The sequence below is a fragment of the Delphinus delphis genome, chromosome 1, assembly GCF_949987515.2.
Source record: "Delphinus delphis chromosome 1, mDelDel1.2, whole genome shotgun sequence".
Classification (NCBI taxonomy): Eukaryota; Metazoa; Chordata; class Mammalia; order Artiodactyla; family Delphinidae; genus Delphinus; species Delphinus delphis.
Genome location: NC_082683.1, coordinates 102,991,930 through 103,017,125, shown reverse-complemented (window position 1 = coordinate 103,017,125; position 25,196 = coordinate 102,991,930). Strand labels below are relative to the sequence as shown.

The following is a 25,196-nucleotide window of genomic DNA, read 5'->3' as shown; positions in this document are numbered from 1 at the left end:
GATGCAGATGGTTTCACTGGCAAATTATATCAAAAACTTGAGAAAAATATAAAACCAACAGTACACAATCTTTTCCAGAAAAATGAAAAGCAGAGAACACTTCCAAACTCATTTTATTAGGCCAAAATTACACTGATACTGAAACAAGACAATAGTTCAAGAAAAATACAAAACAATATCCTTCCCAAAATATGAATGCAAAATCCCCAACAAAATATTAGAAATCATTAGCAAGTTATAAATATCAAGAAGAATTTATACATACACACATACACTGAAAATAAAAGGTGCACTTCAAAAAGCATTGTAAGATCAAGTAACATTCTGTTCCAAATCAAAATTCTTTTAAATGCAAAAAAATCTATTCCTACAAAAATCTTTCAATTCTCCAGGATATCTAAGTAAAAATAATTAATTGTGACTATGAATCACTGCTGGAAAAGTTATTACCAGTGATAACTTATGTCCATCAACATTTTCCTCTTCCCACTCACAAGCTCCAGGGCTGAGCCCTAACTAGGCAAAACCAAAGGAATCTATCCCAACCCTCTGGGTATAGCTTTCAGGTCAAGGCTGGACACAAGACCCAGATAAACAAGAAACAAGGTGGTTTCTGAGAAAACCAAGTGCTTTCTTCTCTACAGTGTTCTCTTTTCTATAGATGTGTTAGTAGGAAGATATGAAGCTTCAAGTTGCTGCAGCCATCCCTCTATGAAGCCAGCCTGAAGATACAAACACAAAGAGGAAAATAGAGGAAAGAGATAAAGAAAAAAGCTTAGCTGGTACCAGATCTACTCTAGAACATCACTGAGCCGATTAAATTTCTTTTTTAGTTTAAGCCATTTTGAAATGGATCTTCTGTTATCTGTACATAAAGAATCCTCTGATGCCAAGGACCAACTAGACAAAAGTCAGAGCAATATGATTTCAGTTACCATATAAAAGAATGTTTTAATAGTCAAGGCTAAGAGACAGGAAATGGACACATTTTAAATTGTTCTCCTTATAATCTAGAATATTGTTAAGAGTTCAATACCTGCCTATATGTTCCTATAGTAATAGACTAGACTTTTAAAGTTCCTCCCAACTCTTAAGATTCTGATTCTGTAAAGGCATACTGATTTGGGAGGTCAAATGAGACACTCAGAACTATGACTCCTCCCTTAGACTTCTTCTATTTAAATAAAAAGGTTAAAAACAGATTTTTTTTAAAAAAAATCTCAAATCATACTCACTAGCAAGAATATGAGATGCAGAAAAGGAACAGAGCAAGTAGGAAACAGAGTCAAACTCTTTTTTATTAATCCTCTAATAAACTAACTACATGTCTAAAAATATAAGACAAAATAAACAATAAAGGATCCATTCCCACTTAGCTTATTTGGCTGAGAAAAAAATGTAACCACTCAAAAGTTTTTCTAAAAGTATAAGCAACTAATCTTGACTACTGAAAATAATACAGATTGCATTTTCACTTTTCTACCATTTCACTGTAATTTTGTCATAATGGATTTTTCCCATGTGCTGGTATTAATTTTCTTCTATCTTTAAAGTTTACTGAAGCAGAACAAAATATCAATTAGAAGCATGAACCTTAGCACTAAGCTGCCTGTGATCAAATTCTGGCTACATTATTTACTAGCTGTGCAACCTTGAATAAGTTAGTTAACCCTAACTGTGCTTCAGTTTCCTCATCTGTAAAATGGGAACAGTAATAATAGTACCTGTCTCCTAGTGCACATAAATCACTTAAATCAGTCCTTGGCATATAGCACATTTATTAGTCTGCTCAGGCTGCCATAACAAGACACCAACGACTAGGATGCTTAAACAACAAAAATTTATTTTCTCACAGTGCTGGAGGTTTGAAGACCAAGATCGTGCTTCCAGTTTTTAGAGGAGCACCTTCCTCTTGGCTTGCAGATGTCCACCTTCTCACTATATCATACCCACATGGCCTTTCCTTGGTGCATGTGCAGGGGGAGAGAGAACTTGGGTGTTTCTTCCTCTTCTTTTAAGGGTACCAGCCCTATCTGATTAGGGCCCCTCGTTCAATCTTAATTACCTCTTAAAGGCTCTATCTCCAAATACAGTCACATTGGAAAGTAGAGCTTCAACATGTGAATTGATGGGGGACAAGACTCAGTCCACCACAATATGCATTATATAAATACTACAGATGTTGCTACTAATAACGTGTATATGACTATTGTTCTAAAGGAAAATACAGTTTATTCAGAAACCCAATCACAGAATCTCTAAAGCAAATAACTGACCTCATGACTCAATAAAAAGGTACAACTTTTTATTGGAAAATACTTAATTGCTACTCATTACAAGATGATCCCTCAGAAATGGTGGACCAAAACTGACAAAATATTGCTTCTGCTCTTTTAATGAGTTAAAAGTCTCATTTTGTAAAGTCACCCTTTCCATCTCTAAGCTCCTTTAATTTCTATGACCTCACAAATAACTTTGTTTACCCAGTAAATCAGCTTAATGATCCTAATGAGCAGCTGACAATAACTCACCTGACAATAATCTGAAGCTGCCACTGCCCTGGTCATCATTTAACAACCTAACTAAATAGTGGTCTACAAAGGTCACTTTTGAAGAAGTCTGACAAAAGTGCCACAACTTAAAACCACCTTTCCTAAAAAAATAAATGCTATTATTTTTAAAAAGAAAAAAATTAAGTCAAAACTTACTCATTACGATTTTAACAGAATCACATCATTTAAGAAACATTCCTTTTGCTCCCTAAAAGAAATGATTTATATTGACTTATAAGGAATAAAATTTTAAGAAGTTACCTGGGTTTAAATTCAGCAAACAGTCTTTCCTTACACAGTTATTGCAATGATTAAATAAAATAAATGTATATTATCTACCTACTACCTTGCCTAGGACGATCTATCTGATAAGTGTTACTACATTAGATGTTCTGAGAAATAAGGTTTAAAAAACCAAGCAGAAAATTAACATCCAACTCATGTTTGATACATGTTCATATTCCAATTTTTTAAAAGGGCTCAGAGTTTACCACTGAGTTTAATATAAAGGGATGGTTACTTGCAGAGAGGATCTAATTTTAATTAATCACTAAATATAATGACTTTTAGTCCATTAATGTCTCATGTGGCATCCACGAAGCAACAGGAACTCTTCAGATCACTCTATAACCTCTGCTGAAGAAATAAACTCTATTTCATTAAGTGATAGCCACTAAATTAAATGTCACATATGAGATCTCTGGTGTCCTTGATTACCTAAAGGAAAATTTTTTTCCATTATTCCTCCATCCCAACATCTCTCAAACCCAGGAGAAATGATCTTTTCAGTCATTTTCTTTTTTGACAGAAAACAATCAAGCATCAAACAAATTATGAGAGAAATCATAGTGTTAGAAAAATTCTTCCAGAGTCACATTTTTTAAAAATGTTATTTGGATTACTGTGGTGTTGCATTACAATTACTAAAGATGATTGCCCTGCATATGACTAATGTATGTGCTTTCTGCCCCATTAATATTTTCTTGCTTTCACCTACTGTTATTTAAAAGATATCCATCACATCAAGAAGCATCTAAAATGGGGGAAAGAAATGAAGACTATAAAGAACAACTTGGTAATTCTCAAGACTTATCCTTGGATTAAGTAAAAGTTAAGTAAGTTAACTTACTCTTTTCAACTGATAAGTTTAACAAGAGAACTGAACTCAAGAGAGGTAGAAAGAGCAAATCCAAGTTAAACAAAGCTCTTCCCCAGGGGCTTCCCTGGTGGCGCAGTGGTTAAGAATCCACCTGCCAATACAGGGGACACAGGTTCAATCCCTGGTCCGGGAAGATTCCACATGCCACAGAGCAGCTAAGCCTGTGCACCACAACTACTGAGCCTGAGCTCTAGAGCCCACAAGCCTTAACTACCAAGCCCACGCACCACAACTATTGAAGCCCACACACCCTAGAGCCTGCGTGCCACAACTACTAAGCCCGCATACTTCAACTACTGAAGCCCACACGCCTAGAGCCCATGCTCCACAACAAGAGAAGCCCACACACTGCAACAAAGAGTAGCCCCTGCTCGCCCCAACCAGAGAAAGACTGTGCACAGCAAAGAAGACCCAACGCAGCCAAAAAAAAATCCTCTTCCCCAGACCTCCATCCAGACACACACACTGTCAATTTTTCCCTTGGAACTATGAATGTAAAATATAATTCACTCAATTTACCGAATGAGTCACCTTGGCCATGTTACTTTTTTTTTTTTTTTTAACATACATAGATAGCACTACTGGAATTTCCCATCCTTTTTCTCCTCCTCTAAAATGTACAAGTATCAGAATTGGTATTGTGTTGAAGATAAAAGATTACAAATTGGTACCTACCTTGCTTAAAGTAAAACGATGCAGAAAAAGCTTCAAAATACTCAAATAAATGACTAAAACATCTGTATGTAAATAGAAAATCTATCACATCTGTGTTTTCAAAAGCAACTATAACTAAATCTTGACTGAAACTTGCCAAAAAATACATGTTGCTTCAAATTATAGTTCCACAGAAATACAACAGTTCCCCCTCATCCACAGGGAATTCATCCCAAGATGTCCAGTGGATGCTTGAAAGCCTGCATAGTACTGAACTCTATATATACTACGTTTTTTCTCCTATACACACACACGTATGTTAAAGTTTAATTTATAAATGAGGCACAGTATGAGATTAACAACAGTAACTAATAATAAAACAGAACAATTATAATAATTTACTGTAACAAAAGTCATGTGAATGTGGTCTCTTTCTCTCTCTCTTCCTTAAAAGATCTTATTGTACAAATTTAATGCCTTCTCCATCTTAACTAAGCACTTATTGCACTGTGGCCATAACTTGTACAGTTTAAGGTATAACAGCAAAACTAGCACAGTATTTCTTTCCTCACAATTTCACAAATAAAACATTCGTGCTTACCTTAGATCCATCAGCAAACAATTTTTTTTTTCTTTCCTTATTAAGTCAAGAACTTTCATCTTTTCACTTAAAGCAGCGGTCCCCAACCTTTTTAGCACCAGGGACCAGTTTCATGGAAGACAATTCTTCCATGGGGAGCGGGGGGTGAGGGGGGGATGGTTCAGGCAGTAATGTGAGCAATGGGGAGCAGCAGATGAAGTTTCACTCGCTTGCCCGCCGCTCACTCCTGCTGTGCGGCCTGGTCCCTAACAGGCCACAGACCAGTACTGGTATTCAGGCCAGGGGTTGGGGACACCTGACTTAAAAGAAGCACTTACAGCTTCTCTTTAGCAAATCCAACTTGCTGGCATCACTACTCTTGTGGTTTGGGGCTATTATTAAGTAAAATAAGGGTCACATGAACAGAAGAACTGCAATATCTCCACAGTTGATCTCATAATCCACATGGCTAATAAGTAACTAACAAGCAGGACAAAGGGATGGTTCACACCCTAGCCTGGAAGGAGCAGGATGGTGCAAGATTCATCACGCTACTCAGAAAGACACACAATTTAAAATTTATGAATTATTTCTGCAATTTTCCATTTAATATTTTCACACCAAAGTTTACTATAGGTAACTGAGTACTGCAGAGGGAAAAAAAAACCTTAGATAAGAGGGGACTACAGTACTCAGGTTTTAGAAAGTACCTAAAAAGTTAGATCCTACTTTTAAAATGAAGGTAGAAAATGAAAACAGTAATTAGAAAAAGTAAACAAGAGAGCAACAGCCAGCTCTACCCACCACCAGTCCCTCCCATCAGGAAACTTGCACAATCCTCTTAGACAGCCTCATCCACCAGAGGACAGAAAGCAAAAGCAAGAAGAACTACAATCCTGCAGCCTGTGGAACAAAAACCACATTCATAGAAAGATAGACAAGATAAAAAGGCAGATGGCTATGCACCAGACGAAGAAACAAGATAAAATCCCAGAAAAACAACTAAATGAAGTGGAGATAGGCAACATTCCAGAAAAAGAATTCAGAATAATGACAGTGAAGAAAGTCCACGACCTTGGAAAAAGAATGGAGGCAAAGATCGAGAAGATGCCAGAAATGTTTAACAAAGACGCAGAAGAATTAAAGAACAAACAAACAGAGATAAACAATATAGTAACCAAAATGAAAAATACACTAGAAGGAATCAATAGCAGAATAACTGAGGCAGAAGAACGGATAAGTGACCTGGAAGACAGAATGGTGGAATTCACTACTGAGTAACAAAATAAAGAAAAAAGAATGAAAAGAAATGAAGACAGCCTAAAAGACCTCTGGGACAACACTAAATGCAACAACATTTGCATTATAGGGGTCCCAGAAGGAGAAGAGAGAGAGAAAGGACCCAAGAAAATATTTGAAGAGATTATAGTCGAAAACTTCCCTAACATGGGAAAGGAAATAGCCACCCAAGTCCAGGAAGCACAGCGAGTCCCATATAGGATAAACCCAAAGAGAAACATGCCGTGACACATAGTAATCAAACTGACAAAAATTAAAGATAATGGAAAATTATTGAAAGCAGCAAGGGAAAAAGGACAAATAACATACAAGGGAACCCCAATAAGGTCAACAGCTGATTTCTCGGCAGAAACTCAACAAGCCAGAAGGGAGTGGCAGGACATATTTAAAGTAATGAAGAGGAAGAACCTACAACCAAGATGACTCTACCCGGCAAGGATCTCATTCAGATTCGATGGAGAAATCAAAAGCTTTACAGACAAGCAAAAGGTAAGAGAATTCAGCACCACCAAACCAGCTCTACAACAAATGCTAAAGGAACTTCTCTAGGCAGGAAACACAAGAGAAGGAAAGACCTACAATAACAAACCCAAAACAATTAAGAAAGTGGTGAGAGGAACATACATATCGATAATTACCCTAAACGTCAATGGATTAAATGCTCCAGCCAAAAGACACAGACTCGCTGAATGGATACAAAAACAAGACCCATATATATACTGTCTACAAGAGACCTAGGGACACATACAGACTAAAAGTGAGGGGATGGAAAAAGATATTCCATGCAAATGGAAATCAAAAGAAAGCTGGAGTAGCAATACTCATATCAGATAAAATAGACTTTAAAATAAAGAATGTTACAAGAGACAAGGAAGGACACTACATAATGATCAAGGATCAATCCAAGAAGAAGATATAAGAATTATAAATATATATGCACCCAACATAGGAGCACTTCAATACCTAAGGCAACTGCTAACAGCTATAAAAGAGGAAATCGACAGTAACACAATAGTGGGGGATTTTAAAACCTCACTTACACCAATGGACACATCATCCAAACAGAAAATTAATAAGGAAACACAAGCTTTAAATTACACAATAGACTAGATAGATTTAATTGATATTTATAGGACATTCCATCCAAAAACAGCAGATAACACTTTCTTCTCAAGTGCACATGGAACCTTCTCCAGGATAGATCACATCTTGGGTCACAAATCAAGGCTCAGTAAATTTAAGAAAATTCAAATCATATCAAGCATCTTTTCTGACCACAATGCTATGAGATTAGAAATCAATTACAGGGAAAAAAACATAAAAAACACAAACACCTGGAGGTTAAACAATACGTTACTAAATAACCAACGGATCACTGAAGAAATCAAAGAGGAAATCAAAAAATACCTAGAGACAAATGACAATGAAAACACGATGATCCAAAACCTATGGGATGCAGCAAAAGCAGTTCTAAGATGGAAGTTTATAGCAATACAAGCCTACCTCAAGAAAGAAGAAAAATCTCAGATAAACAATCTAAGCTTATACCTAAAGGAACTAGAGAAAGAAGAACAAACAAAACCCAAAGTTAGCAGAAGGAAAGAAACCATAAAGATCAGAGCAGAAATAAATGAAACAGAAACAAAGAAAACAAGAGCAAAAATCAATAAAACTAAAAGCTGGTTCTTTGAGAAGACAAACAAAATTGATAAACCATTAGCCAGACTCATCAAGAAAAAGAGGGAGAGGACTCAAATCAATAAAATTAGAAGTGAAAAAGGAGAAGTTACAACAGACAGCGCAGAAATACAAAGCATCCTAAGAGACTACTACAAGCAACTGTATGCCAATAAAATGAACAACCTGGAAGAAAAGGACGAATTCTTAGAAAGGTATAACCTTCCAAGACTGAACCAGGAAGCAATAGAAAATATGAACAGACCAATAACAAGTAATGAAATTCAAACTGTGATTAAAAATCTTCCAACAAACAAAAGTCCAGGACCACATGGCTTCACAGGTGAATTCTATCAAACATTTATAGACGAGGGAACACCCGTCCTCCTCAAACTTTTCCAAAAAATAGCAGAGGGAGGAACACTCCCAAACTCATTCTATGAGGCCACCATCACCCTGATACCAAAACCAGACAAAGATGCTAAAAAAGAAAAAGAAAATTACAGACCAATATCACTGATGAACATAGATGCAAAAATCCTCGACAAAACACTAGTAAACAGAATCCAACAACACATTAAAAGGATCATACACCATGATCAAGTGAAATTTATCCCAGGAATGCAAGGATTCTTCAATGTATGCAAATCAATCAATGTGATACACCATATTAACAAACTGAAGCAGAAAAACTATATGATCATCTCAATAGATGCAGAAAAAGCTTCTGACAAAATTCAACACCCATTTATGATAAAAACTCTCCAGAAACTGAGCATAGAGGGAACCTATCTCAACATAATAAAGGCCATGTATGACAAAACCACAGCAAGTATCATTCTCAATGTTGAAAAACTGAAAGCATTTCCTCTAAGATCAGGAACAGGACAAAGATGTCCTCTCTCACCACTATTATTCAACATAGTTTTCAAAGTCCTAGCCACAGCAATCAGAGAAGAAAAAGAAATAAAAGGAATACAATTGGAAAAGAAGAAGTAAAACTGTCACTGTTTGCAGATGACATGACAAATTGGAAAAGAAGAAGCAAAACTGTCACTGTTTGCAGAGAATCCTAAGGATGCCACCAGAAGACTACTAGAGCTAATCAATGAATTTGGTAAAGTTGCAGGATACAAAATTAATGCACAGAAATCTCTTGCATTCCTATACAATAATGATGAAAAATCTGAAAGAGAAATTAAGGAAACACTCCCATTTACCATTGCAAAAGAAGAATAAAATACCTAGGAATAAACCTACCTAGGGAGACAAAAGACCTGTATGCAGAAAACTATGACACTGATGAAAGAAATTAAAGATGAAACAAACAGATGCAGAGATATACCATATTCTTGGATTGGAAGAATCAACATTGTGAAAATGACTACACTACCCAAAGCAATCTACAGATTCAATTCAATCCCTATCAAATTACCAATGGCATTTTTTTATAGAACTAGAACAAAAAAATCTTAAAATTTGTATGGAGACACAAAAGACCCCGAATAGCCAAAGCAGTCTTGAGGGAAGAAAACAGAGCTGGAGGAAACAGGCTTCCAGACTTCAGACTATACTACAAAGCGACAGTAATCAAGACAATATGGTACTGCCACAAAAACAGAAATATAGATCAATGGAACAGGATAGAAAGCTCAGAGATAAAACCATGCACCTATGGTCAACTAATCTATGACAAAGGAGGCAAGGATATACAATGGAGAAAAGACAGCCTTTTCAATACGTGGTGCTGGGAGAACTGGACAGCTACATGCAAAAGAATGACATTAGAACACTCCCTAACACCATACACAAAAATAAACTCAAAATGGGTTAGAGACCTAAATGTAAGACCAGACACTATAAAACTCTTAGAGGAAAACATAGGAAGAACACTCTTTGACATAAATCACAGCAAGATCTTTTTTGATCCACCTCCTAGAATAATGGAAATAAAAACAAAAATAAACAAATGGGACCTAATGAAACTTAAAAGCTTTTGCACAGCAAAGGAAACTACAAACAAGATGGAAAGACAACCCTCAGAATGGGAGAAAATATTTGCAAACGAATCAATGGACAAAGGATTAATCTCCAAAATATACAAACAGCTCATGCAGCTCACTATTGAAAAGACAAACAACCCAATTCAAATATAGGCAGAAGACCTAAATAGACATTTCTCCAAAGAAGGCATACAGATGGCCAAGAAGCACATGAAAAGCTGCTCAACATCACTAATTATTAGAGAAATGCAAATCAAACCTACAATGAGGTATTACCTCACACCAGTTAGAATGGGCATCATCAGAAAATCTACAAACAACAAATGCTGGAGAGGGTGTGGAGAAAAGGGAGCCCTCTTGCACTGTTGGTGGGAATATAAATTGATACAGCCACTATGGAGAACAGTATGGAGGTTCCTTAAAAAACTAAAAACAGAATTACCATATGACCCAGCAATCCCACTACTGGGCATATACCCAGAGAAAACCATAATTCAAAAAGACATGTGCACCCCAATGTTCACTGCAGCACTATTTACAACAGCTAGTACATGGAAGCAACCTAAATGCCCACTGACAGACGAATGGATAAAGAAGATGTGGCATATATATAGAATGGAATATTACTCAGGCATAAAAAGGAATGAAATTGGGTCATTTGTAGAGACGTGGATAGATCTAGAAACTGTCATACAGAGTGAAGTAAGTCAGAAAGAGAAAAACAAATACCGTATACTAATGCATGTATATGGAACCTAGAAAAATGGTACAGATGAACCGGTTTGCAGGGCAGCAATTGAGACACAGATGTAGAGAACAAACGTATGGACACCAAGTGGGGAAAGTGGCAGGGGCGGGGTGGTGGTGTGATGAATTGGGAGATTGGGATTGACATATATACACTGATGTGTATAAAATGGGTAACTAATGAGAACCTGCTGTATAAAAAAATAAATAAAATTAAATTTAAAAAAAAAGTAAACTTACCAAATATATTAGTGGAGTGTCCTTTCCTTGCAATTGGTCTCAATTCATTATGTCCCCATCCATATATCCTGTAATTATCCCATGCATGTTTCATCATCTGAGAAAGGAAAAATTATAACCCATCAATTTATATTTTTCACAGACTGTTATCTTTATATTTCACATAATTTAGAGATTCTATTACTATATCCTTACACATTCTCCTGTATCTCCTACTTTAGTATATTATTCTATTAACACCTGTATCAGTGTGAAAACACACATAATCATGTTTACCTTAAGTCTATACAACAGAACAAAAAATGAGTTGTAATAGAAAAACTGTTTTTATTGGGGAGAAAGGTGTCTATTTGGCATTCTTTCCTTTTAGGAACTGCCAATCCTTTTGGAAACAGCTCTCCTTCCCTCACTGTGATTCTGACAAAGCTGTCAAAAAGCGGCTCTGATTCCACAACCGATTAACACAGCCTAGCTAGAGTATCCATAACCTTTAGACCAAAGATCAGCAAACTCTTCCTATAAAGTAAATATTTTAGGCTTTGCAGTCCGTAAGCATGTATGGCAACTACTAAACTTGGCTACTGCAGCATAAAAGCAGCCCTAGACAATACATAAACAAATGGGCATGACTGGGTTCTAATTAAACTGTATTTTAAAAAAATAAAAGCAGCCCTAGACAATACATAAACAAATGAGCATGACTGGGTTCCAATTAAACTGTATTTTTAAAAAATAGGCAGCAATCAGAATTTGGCCAGCAGTTTGTAGTTTGCCAACCCCTGACCTACACAAAGTGATTGAGTACATGTGACTCAAGTAAAGGCAGTCAAGTCCTTTCATACATATTGTTATAGACACCAGCAGACAGAGGGACTCTCATTTTGCAATCTCAAGATCTATGTAATATATAATCCTGGAGCTGATGGGGTCTCTCTCCCAACATGTAGAAACTAAATAAAAAAAGAAAACAGAAAGAGACATGCATATTATTGACAATAACATCTACAGACTTGGATTCAGCCAAACTTGAAGCTCTAGTTCAGAGCCCCTAAGCTAAAAAATATTTTTATATCAATTAGTTTGAACTGAGTTTCTTACAAGCCAGGGAGTACTAAGCTACACAACAGCAGAGTATTTAATTATATATTAGTTGAATTATGTAATAGTAGCCTGTGGTATCTCAAACATAATATTCATTAAAACATTTATCAACTTGTTTTTTGCAGCCAGCATTACTCAGACACCAAAACTAGGCAAAGACATTACAAGGGAATTAAAAACCAACATATCTCAAAAGCACAGATGCAAAATTCCTTAACAATTCTTTAACAAAAAGTGACAATATATAAAGAGGATACTACACAATGACCAAGTGCAGTTTAACCCAGGAATATAAGTCTAATTTAACATTCAAAAACACATCACTATAATTCACCATGTTAACGGAATAAAAAGAAAAAAATCATACAATCACCTTTTTAGATGTAGAGAAAACATTTGACAAAATTCAACACCAATTCATGAAAAAAACTTTCAGTAAACCACAACTACAAGGCAACATCCTCAACTTAATTAAGGGCATCTTCAAAAAAAACCTACAGCTAACATCACACTTAATGGTAAAAGACCCTACTCCTAAAGTTGAGAACAAATCAAGTACATCTATTCTCATCACTTCTTTTCAACAATGTACTGAAAGTCCTCGCCATGGCAATAATAAGAAGAAATAATAGGCATAAAAATCAAAAAGGAGAAAGGAAAAGTACCTCTATTCACAGACGACATGACGATGTACAAGGGAAATCCTAAGTAATCTTAAAATAAAAAGCCACTAAAACTAGAAGATGACTTCAGTAAATAAGATACAAGTTCAGCAAACTAAAATAAATTATATTTCTATATGCTAGTAATGAACAGAAATGGAAATTCAAAAACAATTCCATTTATACTAGCATCAAAAAACATGAAATAGAACATGTGCAAGAACTATACACTAAGAACTACAAAACACTGCTGAGGTAAATTAAAGAAAACCTAAGTAAGCGGACAGATATGCTCAGGGAATGAAAAAGTCAATACTGTTAAGATGACAATTCTTCCCAAATCATCTACAGATTCAATGAAATCCCAATCAAAATCCCAGCAACCTTTTATTTTCACAGAAAAGCTAATTCAATAAAGTCAAAGGACTTAGAATGGCCAAAACTATTTTTAAAAGAACAAAGTTGGAGGACTTAACTGATTTCAAAACTTAACTATAAAAGTCAATCAACACAGCGTCCTACTCTCATTAAGGACAGGAATATAGATTAATGAAACAGATATGAGTCCAGAAAGAGACTCAACATCTGTTGATTTTATCAATTGATTTTGAACAAAAGTGCCAAGGTAATTCAATCAAGAAAGGATGATCTTTTCAACAAATAATTCTGGAACACTAAAATGCCCTATGGGGAGAAAATGAAGCACAACCTTTACTTCACACAATAAACAAAAAAAAAAATAACTCACAACAGATCACAGACTGAAATGTCAAACTAAAACAAACATATGCCCACAAAAAGACTTGTACACAAATGTACATAGCAACTTTATTCATAATAGCCAAAAACTGGACCAAAGGTTGAACAAATGTTCAACAGGTGAATGAATAAAACAAATCATCGTATAGCCATACAATGGAATACTACGAAGAAAAAAAATTACCTTTATTGTAATATACATAGATGAATCTCAAAAACATGCTGAGCCAAAGCCCAGAAACAAAATATCACATACCTTATGACGCCATTTCACTGAAACTCTAGAAAAGACAAATCTAATCTATAATGATTAAAAGCGGACCAGCAGTTGCCTGGGGCCAAGGAATGGGGTAGACTGAAGAGGGGCACAAATAAACCTTTCTGAGATTATGGACCTATTCACAGCTTGATCGCCACTGTTGTTACTCAAGTATATACATCTGCCAAAACTCACCAAGCTATACTCTTAAAATAAATACATTTTATTGTACATAAATTATGTCTCAATAAAGTTGAATTTTTAAAAAATCTAATAGCCTGTCCTATCTTCCCCACTTTCCTTTCCTTCCACTTTCCTGAGCCAATTACTTAAACTCTTTGACCTGCTTTTCTATTTACCACTGTATTTCTAAGTACAATTTTTAGTGCTATTTCTTGATTTTAAAAAAAGTTTTAGCTATTTACTATATTCCCCTATAGTTAAGATAATTTAGCTTTCGTATACACTATCAGCTCACCTCCACATAAACTTCCCCACATATATTCCCTGGCTCACATCCTTCCAATGTAGTTAACAACATGTTTTTCTTACAATTACTATATTATTTTGTTCAACTTTTGTTTTCCCTGATGTTAACTACTGGTCTGAAGTTTGGTGGGTATTTTTGTTGATGTAGTTTTAAATGTAACAATTATTAATTTACTTCCAAATTATACTCGAGTTTCAAAATTTGTCTCAATATAATTAAACACATCAGATAAACCATCAGTTCCATTTTATTCTCTGATAAATCCTTCCTGAGGCTCTCTATCCTCCTAACTCTAACCTAGACTTCCATTCTCTCAACCTGAAGCACAGCCATCATCTGATCCCCTTTTTCACAGTCCTGAGACTGACCTTCCTTTCTCTCTCTAGTGACAGACCCTGTTTCCAAAATCGTTTATCTTCCTATTTTTATGCTGAAGCATATTTTGCAGTAGCAATCTGAGAAAACATCTAAAAATATCTTTACCCTCAGATTTGGTTCATAATTTGGCTGAATATATAATTCTTCCTAACCTTAGCTCCATTCTCTTCCACTTTCTAATATTATTGTTGAGGAATCTAATGTGCCATTATGTACAATCCAAATCTTTTGGGAGAAACTATTTTTTTCTCTGTAAACTTTTAGGATCTGTTTTTTATGCCTCTTTTTCTAAAATTTCAGTAGGAGCCTTTGAATTGTTTCTTTGACTTCTTCCCCTCTATTTTCCCTGTTCTTTTTCCAAAACTCCTAATTAATCACTTGTTAGATGTTCCAGATTGATCTTATCATTTTTCTTGTTTTCTTAATCTTTTGTCCTTCCAAGAGATTTGCTCAATTTTATCTTCCAACTCTTCTACTGAATTTTTTAATGTATCAATATCTTTAATTTCCAAGAACTCTTCCTTATTCTGTAAATGTTCCTTTTTATAACTTATTCTCATTTCATGAATTTAACTTTTTGGCATCCTAAAGATATTCTTTTTTGATATATGTATTCTGCTCCCTGTATGGTTTCTGTATCCTCTAAATTCCTTTCTTCCATTTGTCTCATGTGAGAAACTTTCCTTACATGTCTGGTGATCCGTGGTTTGCTCTTCACATATGAGTGAAGCACTTACAAGACAATCAAAGGCTGTCAGTGAAGAGGCAAGACTTATTGACTGAGCCTCATCTTAGGGAGCTCAGATGAAACCCAGGGGTGTTTCACTGAGAAATAGACTAGGTCTTTCCTCTTGGGCCAGTCAAGTCTCTCCAGACAGAAGTCCTTCATTTTCCTGCTAATTGAAAATACACCTGGCTGCCAGAATTCAAAGAGTTGAGCAGGATAAAGTTGTCTCAATATTCAGAATCCATTTTTCACTTAATTCCCTCCATCCCTACTACTCGCTTCACTTTTTTTTTTTAAACATCTTTATTGGAGTATAATTGCTTTACAATGGTGAGTTAGTTTCTGCTTTATAACAAAGTGAATCAGTTATACATATACATATGTCCCCATATCTCTTCCCTCTTGCGTCTCCCTCCCACCCTCCCTATCCCACCCCTCCAGGTGGTCATAAAGCACCGAGCTGATCTCCCTGTGCTATGCGGCTGCTTCCCACTAGCTACCTATATGTATATATGTCCATGCCACTCTCTCACTTTGTCCCAGCTTACCCTTCCCCTTCCCTGTAACCTCAAGTCCATTCTCTAGTAGGTCTGTGTCTTTACTCCCGTCTTGCCTCTAGGCTCTTCATGACCACTTTTGTTGTTGTTGTTGTTAGATTCCATATATATGTGTTAGCATACAGTATTTGTTTTTCTTTTTCTGACTTACTTCACTTTGTATGTCAGATTCTAGGTCCATCCACCTCACTACAAATAACTCAATTTCGTTTTTCTTTTTATGGCCGCTTCACTTTTTAGAATGACCTCTGCCCTTTCCCCTCAGCCATACTTGGTATTCCCAAAGTCTAGATCTTCCCTAATTCATCCATCCAAAAGTAAACTTTTAGTCTTCTTTTGGGGAAGGGAGGACAGCAACTAGGATGCTTAGGCTAGGGAACTAGGGATCTAAGGGTTAAGAGCGCCTTTAAAACTTTCAAATAATCCTTTTCCAGCTCTATTTTATACCCCTGCCTTCAGAGGTAAATGGTGTTTCTAATTCTTGATACTTTCAGATATTCTGCAGGTATTCACATCACCTTGCCTCTTGTTAGCTTCTTCCCCTGCAGGCTTAGATCCCAACTTTCTCTGCTTACTAAGTCAGTCACCATAATGTTTAACAGGAGCCTACACAGGGATTCTTAATATGTTTTATGTTAATTTACAAGAACCCTGGATAATATTGTATGCTCTATAGGATTCACTTAGCAGGTCTGGGTTGTCCAAACCCTGCACATCCTCAAAAAAGGTCTGGCCTGTACCAGTCTCCTGGAAAATAACCTCTAAACCTTTATTATCCTGCCTGTTAAGAGTATCTTTGTTTACCTGAAGTCTTGGGCCATGTCAGATAGTTTATGCTAAAACGTGATTTACAGTGGGGACCTTGAACCACACGGTATCAGCATGACCTCTGGAGGGGCTGAAGAACTAAGATTAGCCAACCCTACATAATGAACTCTTGATAAACAATCTGGACACCAAGGCTGGGGTGAACTTCCCTGGCTGGCAATACATTGTGCACATTGCCACAAATCATTTCTGGAAGAATTAAGCGCTGTCCGTATCATTCCACTGGGAGAGGACAACTAGGAGTTTGTACCTGGTCTCTACTGGACTTCGTCCTATGTGCCTTTTCTATTGATTTTAATCTGTACATTTTCAGCTGAATACACCAAAACCATGAATGCAACAGTTTTGCTAAGTTCTGTGAGTACTCCCAGTGAATCACTGAGCCTGTGGGTGGTCTTGGGTCCTCTCAACACACACTGTTACCTACCTGAATTATTATGTACATCAGACAGTATTTCAATAAATTCTAATGACATCTAAAAAAAAGGTAAGGCATCTGAAAAGAAATGTATCAAAGTCCTCAACACTGTCCAAAGAAAGTGCCTCAAGCAGCCTGAGTATAAAACACAGAATCCAAAGGTGAGGTAAAATCAGAGGACATATTTTATACCAATTCATAAGGCCATGCTTAAAATACCTGCAAATCTTCCATATTCGTTACTAGAATATATCCAAATAGATATCTATTTGAACTAAACTTATTGTCTTATTTTATGATGAACAATAGATTTGAAATATTGTTGATGCTATTACACTCTAACGAAGTCTTTTTCTTCATAAGCAGTACAACTACAAACTCCACCCAGAATTAGGAGTTCTAATTAACAAAGTTCTACTAAAATATTCACCAGATTTCCTCTCCCTCTGGTACTCTCTTTATCTCCAAATAACTCCTAGAATAACAAATTGACAGACTTCTGAGACCAAAAGAAATTTCAAAAAAGTTGAAATCAATCCTTCCCTACTCTTCAATCCATTGAGACTCTTTGGAAGGATGTGTTCTTAATCTGCAGTATAGTTAAGTGGTATCACAACGGGTTCCTTGAAAGATGGCAGACATAATGCTAACTCTTCAGAAACATGTTTATGAGAAGATTTGCATAATATCTAGCTGAGTTCCGAGTAACTAAACACTTAAGAAATTTCTTATTAAATGATAAATTGTTATGGATATACTCTACATTATTTATAAAATACTGAACATCAAAAGATCTCTGAACACAGGGTGAGTAATGTAACTATCCAAACAACATTATATCAAAAATTTTAAGTATTCTATAATCGATATTAAGAGAGTTTTAGCTCTTACTGCCAACTTGCAAACTGAACTACAACTTTGACCTCAAAACAAACAAGATCAAAGTATGACACCATAGATGGTACAAATACAGATAGATATTGGGTTGGGTGGCCAAAAGATTCATTCAGTTTTTTCTGTAAGATGGCTCTAGTAGCGCTTAGTTGTCTTTAACTTCATTCCAAACAATTTTATTAGATCGTATTGTGACAGACCTCATATCAGTGTGCATTAAAAAAACAAACCAAAACTGGTGAATTTTCGTGCAGCCATTTTAATATTGAAGATGGAAGAAATAAAGCAACATTTGGGGCACATTATGCTTCATTATTTCAAGAAAAGTAAAAACGCAACTGAAACGCAAAAAAAGATTTGTATGGAGAAGGTGCTGTGACTGATCAAACATGTCCAAAGTGGTTTGTGAAGTTTCATGGAGATTTCTCGCTGAATGATGCTCCATGGTCAGGTAGATCATTTGAAGTTAATGGCAATCAAATCGAGACACTGAGAACAATCAATGTTATACCACACAGGAGACAGCCGACATACTCAAAATACCCAAATCAGGCACTGAAAATCATTTGCACCAGCTTGGTCATGTTCATCACTTTGATGTCTGGGTTCCACATAAGTTAAGCAAAAATAAAACTTCTTGACCATATTTCCGCATAGTAATTCTCTACTTAAACATAATGAAAATGTTCTGTTTTGAAAACTAATTGTGATGGGCGATGAAAAGTGGATACTGTACAGTAACGTGGAATGGAAGAGATCACGGGACAAGCAAAATGAACCACCACCAACCACACCAAAGGCCGGTCTTCATCCAAAGAATGTGATGTTGTGTATATGGTGGGGTTCAAAGAGAGTCCTCTATTATGAGCTCCCTCCAGAAAACCAAACCATTAATTCCAACAAGTACTGCTCCCAATTTGACCAACTGAAAGCAGCACTCGACGAAAAGCATCCAGAATTAGTCAACAGAAAATGCATAGTCTTCAATCAGGATAACCCAAGACCACATGCTTCTTTGATGACCAGGTAAAAACTGTTACAGCTTGGCTGGGAAGTTCTGATTCATCCGCCGTATTCACCAGACATTGCACCTTCCAATTTCCATGTATTTAACTCTTTACACAATTCTCTTAATGGAAAAAATTTCAATTCCCCGTAAGACTGTAAAAGGCACCTAGAACAGTTCTTTGCTCAAAAAGATAAAAAGCTTTGGGAAGATGGAATTATGAAGTTGCCTGAAAAATGGCAGAAGGTAGTGGAATAAAATGGTGAATACATTGTCCAATAAAGTTCTTGGTGAAAATGAAAAATGTGTCTTTTTTTTTTTTACTTAAAAACCAAAGGAACCTTTGGCCAGCCCGATAGATAGATAGATAGATAGATAGATAGATAGACAGACAGACAGACATATCCATAACACCTCGTATCACAAATCTCAGCTTATTACCTCTTTAATTTTTTCCCTTTTCTCTCTTAGGTCATTATCTTCTGGGTCTCCACCATGTGTTCCTATAAGGTTTGGTATAGGAACTGCTGGCAGTGGCTTTTTCTCTTTTGTCTTCATTTCTTGGACTACCTTATTTTTCTCTGTCTGTATTTCTGCTCGGATTTCCTCTCTTGACTTTTTTAATTTTTCTTTTGCTTCTTCCAGGGCCTTCTCATGATCAGCTCGAATTTTATTTCTCAAACGTTCTTCTTCTTCCCTATAAGAAGAGGAGAAAAATAAACATAAAACTTAAAGTTTCCTCCACCAAACCCTGATAGTTGTTTTCTGCTCCTGCCATTAATAAGAATGATCCATGGGCTTCCCTGGTGGCGCAGTGGTTGGGGGTCTGCCTGCCGATGCAGGGGACACGGGTTCGTGCCCCGGTCTGGGAGGGTCCCACATGCCGCGGAGCGTTTGGGCCCGTGAGCCATGGCCGCTGGGCCTGCGCGTCCGGAGCCTGTGCTCTGCAACGGGAGAGGCCGCAGCAGTGAGAGGTCCGTGTACCACCAAAAAAAAAAAAAAAAGAATGATCCGTGAGAGAGACTTGGATCTACCTGCCTGAAGAAGAGGATAAATATATCTTAGTATGAGAAAGAAAATGAGCTCTAGATGCTAAAGAGCAACCACCTCACACAGTGGAGAAAAAGGGAACCTAGAAAGTTACAATTGAAGGGCCAAGTAAAAGCAGAAAATAGCAATCAATAACTTATTAGTAGACACATGAGGGAAAAAAAAAAGAGAGAGAGAGAAAAGAGAGACCAGTGAAAAACTAGATGGGGGAGACAAAATAAAAAATAGAAGTAAGTATCAAGAAGGGACCAAATAATAAACAACAAGGTCCTACAGTATAGCACAGGGAACTATATTCAATATCCTATAATAAACCGTAATGGAAAACAATATGAAGAATATATATATGTATAAATGAATCACTTTTCTGTAAACCAGAAACTAACACAACATTGTAAATCAACTACACTTCAATTAAAAATAAAGCTTAAGTAAATAAATAAATAAGAGCATTTCATAAACTGATGTGAAGAGGGGACAAAATATAAACATAGGGTCAAAGAAAGAGAGAGAAGCAGGAAAGATAAGAGGATGGGAAATTTTTTATTTGTTAAATATACATCATACACTTCTAAACTTTTGGAAATTCCATCGATCTTACAACACAATGGTCCAACTGATGTGAGCATGACCACTTAAAATTCTCTTGAGCCCTTGTTAAAAATACAGATTCCAATTTAGCAGGTCTGTATGAGACCCATGAATTTGTATTATTAAGAGCTCCTCTGATGATTCTGGTGTGCATACAGGTTTGGAAACCACTACTGCAGTAGATACCTACTGGATTTCTACCCAGCGCTGAATCTTTTCTCCACCTCCACCCCAATCCACGTGAATGAATACAGGAGTGGTAGTTACTATTTTCCAAATCATCCAGTGATGACTACTCTAAGGGGGTCACCAAAGTTACCTCTCTAGAAATTGAATTCAAACTCTGGACTTAACAACATTGCTGGTGAGATTGTAAAACAGTACAGCTACTTTGGAAAAATTTAGCAGTTTCTTTAAAAACTAAACGTAACTATCACAGAATCCTGCAATTGCCCTGGACATTTATCCCAGAGAAATTAAGGCTTATGTTCACACAAAAACCTATACACAAGCCAGTTACAAAAAGACAAATACTATATGATTCCAATTATATGAGATTCTTAGGGTAGTCAAAATTATGGAGACAGAAAGTAGAATGGTGGTTGCAAGAGGCTGGGGGAAAAGAAAAAGTAGGAAGTTATTGTTTAATGGGTGCAGAGTTTCAGTTTAGCAAGATGAAAAGAGTTCTGGAGATGGATAGTGGTGACGGTTGCACAACAATATAAATGTATTTAATACCATTTCACTGTACAAGTAAAAATAGTTAAGATGGTAAATTTTATGTTATGCATATTTTACCACAATTTCAAAAATTGGGGGGGGATCCTATACAAAAATATTTATACTCATACTCAGCTTTACTCATAACAGGCAAAAACTGGAAGCAATCCTTATGTCTTTCAACAAGTAAATGGTTAAGTAAACCACTGTTTATACTGTGGTATAGCCACACTATGGGAATACTACTCAGCAATAAAAAGAAACTATTTGTAAACACAACCTGAATGCATTTCAAAGGTATTATGTCAGTGAAAGGAGACAGTCTCAAAATTTACATTTTACTTGACATTCTCAAAAAGACAAAAATAGAAGGATGATGACTATATTAGTGGATGACACAAGTTATGGATAAGGGGAGAGGTTAACTATAAGAGAATAATACAGGACAGTTTTTCTGGATTATAGCATTGTTATATATCCTATTTCAGTGGTTACACAAATGTGAACATGTGCTGAAAATCACAGAACTGTATATCAAGAGAGAAAAAAATCAATTCACAGCCTAGTACTTAAAATAAAATGTTAAATGTTTAGAGAAAAAGAAAATTGGATACCTTGCTGTGAAAAGGGGCTGATGAGGAAAACAGAGAAAAGAGGAGGAATCACAGCAGAGCCAGAGAGTCAGGGACAAACAAGGTCATTTGGGTAGCAAGAAAAAGTCCATAGGGCCTGCAGACAGAAAAGTATGGCACAGAGGAGCCAAGGTTGGCCCCAGTGTGGGTCCAAGGGTAATCCTGGGCTGATCTGTTCAGGAGACTCAGGCAGATGAGGGCAGCAGCAGCAGACAGGTGCTGAATAAAGTCTTAGATAAGACAACCAAAGTAAATACAGGCAGGTACCACCCAATTGCCTTCCAATCCCCCTCCCCCTCCTTACCAACAGAAAACATTGTGCCTAGGCCTAGAGAATAGATCCAAGAAGAATCATTTTGTAGTTGGGAAAAAAGTACGTGAAGTAGAAGTACTTAAGCAAAAAGTTAGGAGACAAGGATTCCAGTTCCAGCTCTGCTCCAAACTCACCCAGCAACCTGGCACAAATCACTCAAAAACCTCTAACATCAGTACTTTCTTCAATAAAAATAGGAAAACAAATAATACTCTCCTAATACACTTGGCTACACTTATCCAAGGTAAGTACAAGTATTTAACAAAACTGTAATTTTCTATACAAACATAAACCATTAATTATATCAAATCCTCCAATCTCTGTTTCAAAATACAAGTGAATGCAGTAATCCCCACAACTTACCAAAAAATGCACTTTATTCCTGCTTTTCCTTTCTTCCTTAAGAACATCTTCCCACAATAATCATTTAGTAGCACCATGAGTTTTCTTTCTCGTTTTTTCCCCTATATATCTCAAATTTTTATTTTGATCTCTTTTCAAGGAGCTCCTCAAATTTTGCTTTAGTGCCCAAATTTCTAGATTTTAAATTACACCAGCTGGATCAAATGTTCTGGATGTTTATTTTCACCTGAATGATCTTTGTTTTACTTATGTGTTTTTAAGATTTTTTTTAACTTTGATATCTTCAACAGATAATCATGTTGAACTTCCATTTGCAAATGTCTCTTGCTTTTCATCAGTGCCTTATATCTTTCTATGTAGTAAAGAATTTGGCCTTGCCCAAAGAGAAGTCTGGACTTGTCCTCAGCTTCTGGGAGGTAATCTGTCAAACTTCATAGAAGTGTCCTTGTTTATGGTGGGTGCTGGCCACACCAGATTTTAGGATGGGGTTGGCCACATCCAATAGTCCTAGGGTGGGGGCTGGCCATGCTAAAAAAATCCAACAATACCACTTAGGGTAAGGGTTTTGGGTCACAAAGTATGAGCCAACATGGAGACTGAGTTCAACTACATGGGAAATCAATTAATCATGCCTTGAAAACTCTGGACGCCAAAGCTCATGTGAGCTTAGGTGGGTGGCAACACATACTGTCACACACTGATGCTGGGAGAGTAATGTCCTGACTTTAAAAGAAGAGGACACCAAAAGCTCCACATTTGGAACCTTCCTGGAATCTATCCTATGTGCTTCTTTCCCTTGGCTGATTTTAAACTCCATCCTTTCTCTGTAATCTATAATCCTTTCATGAGTGTGATAACTTTCAGTGAGTTTTGTGAGTCCTAGCAAATTATCAAACCTGAGGGTGGCTTTGGGAGTCCCCTGAAATTTCAGGTGGTATCCGAAGTAAGGGTGGTCTTGTGGAGGACTGTGCCCTCAAACTTTGCAGTCTGGCTAACTCTGGGTACCATCCAAGGCTTCCAAAAAAAAATCTAATCTTAAATCTACAGGTTCCCATGAGATTTGAAATTACTTTTTCAATTATATCCTATGCGTAATAGTTAAATCACTTTTTGATATCCCATAAGTAATATTAGGTTTGGGGTTTTTTTTTAGTTGTTGTTGTTGTCTCGTTTTGCTTGGTTTGTTTTTTCCTTCCACACACCCTTGATCCTTGAAAATCAGAGGCAAATGACAAAACTAATAATTGTTTTTGGGTTAGATATACCAGGCACTGACTTAGTCAACTACTTAGATTATCTTATTTAATCCTCATACCAATTTATGAGGCACCTTATATTTAACACTGTTCTCCATCTTATTAGGAAAACACTAAAGCACAAAGAGAAAAAGGAATTTGCTCAGGGTCACAGAGCTAGTAAGTAGAGAGCCTAGGTACAAACGTGCATTTTGACTTCTTAAACTATGCAAATACTGCCTTTCACACAAAAGATGAATTTTATTTAAGAGACTGTCTCTACTGTGTAGACACTGATACCATTCTCTCAATATCTTGCTCCCTTCCTCCTTAGTCTTAGAGCCATCAATTTTTAGCTAAGCATATGCTCCTGCAAAATAAAAATTCTATTTTTCAGCTTCCCTCATAGAAACTGCCCTATAGATCAGAAACAGACTTCTACTTTGCTTCAGCTTACGCCACTATTATTTTGTGATTTTTATGGCTGATGAATGACCTAGTCTTTACTGAGCCACTCTCCACCCTAGATGTCCTCTTTCCCTGAGACTCTCCTTAGTATCTAAGGGCTGATCTGCCAGAAATAAACTAACCAAGTAATAGATTTCCTTCTCCAATTAGAGTGTTTAAATAAATCATGTTTGGAAACATTCTGAAAGACAAATACAACCCTAGATTACAGAAGAACAGATAAAATTACATTGAAATCTTGTTTGGCAAAGATTTAGGTGAATATACATTTCCCCATATTCACTACATCCTTCTTTACTAGAGTTTTACTCTTCACCTACAAACATGAAGTCTCATCCACCCTTAAAAAATTAAATAAAAACTTCCTTCAAAACTGCCTCCAGCTCCACCTTCATTGGTGTCCCCCCTCCTTCCTTTTACCACCATACTTTTTCAGAGTACTACATTTGCTGTTTCCACTTTCTCTAACCTCACATCTCTTCTACCCACCACAGTTAAAAACTGATAGCTAAGTTTTTCCTTCCTTTGAATTCCCTGTTTCTCACACGTGCCTTTCCAACAAGCCTCTAATTATTGGCTTTACCATCATCGATGAACCCCCAAAATGTTGTATTCCATCCTCATTTCTGTTCTTACTCTATATACCTTCCTATTCAACATCATCCAGCTGTATTTTCTCAACTATTATATCAAAATATTTATAGTCAGCCTTTTCCACGTTACTAAGTACTCCAGATCCAAATTTCTAATATCATGTAAGACACTTGCCAAACCCCTCTAATTTAGCATGCGCAAAACAGAACTGAATGATTACCATGGAAAAAGGACAATCAC

General features: G+C 36.4%; 1 protein-coding gene across 2 annotated transcripts in view; it reads right to left on the bottom strand.

The window, feature by feature from the left end:
- MAN1A2 (mannosidase alpha class 1A member 2) overlaps positions 1-25,196 on the bottom strand; it is a 164,076-nt gene that overhangs the window by 93,219 nt on the left and 45,661 nt on the right. For both annotated transcript variants that reach the window (XM_060027860.1, XM_060027852.1), the window contains exons 2-3: positions 19,432-19,687; positions 10,912-11,008 (exon numbers count right to left, since the gene is read on the bottom strand). In XM_060027860.1, the coding sequence (XP_059883843.1) occupies positions 10,912-11,008; positions 19,432-19,687 (353 nt within the window). The remainder of the gene's footprint in view (positions 1-10,911; positions 11,009-19,431; positions 19,688-25,196) is intronic.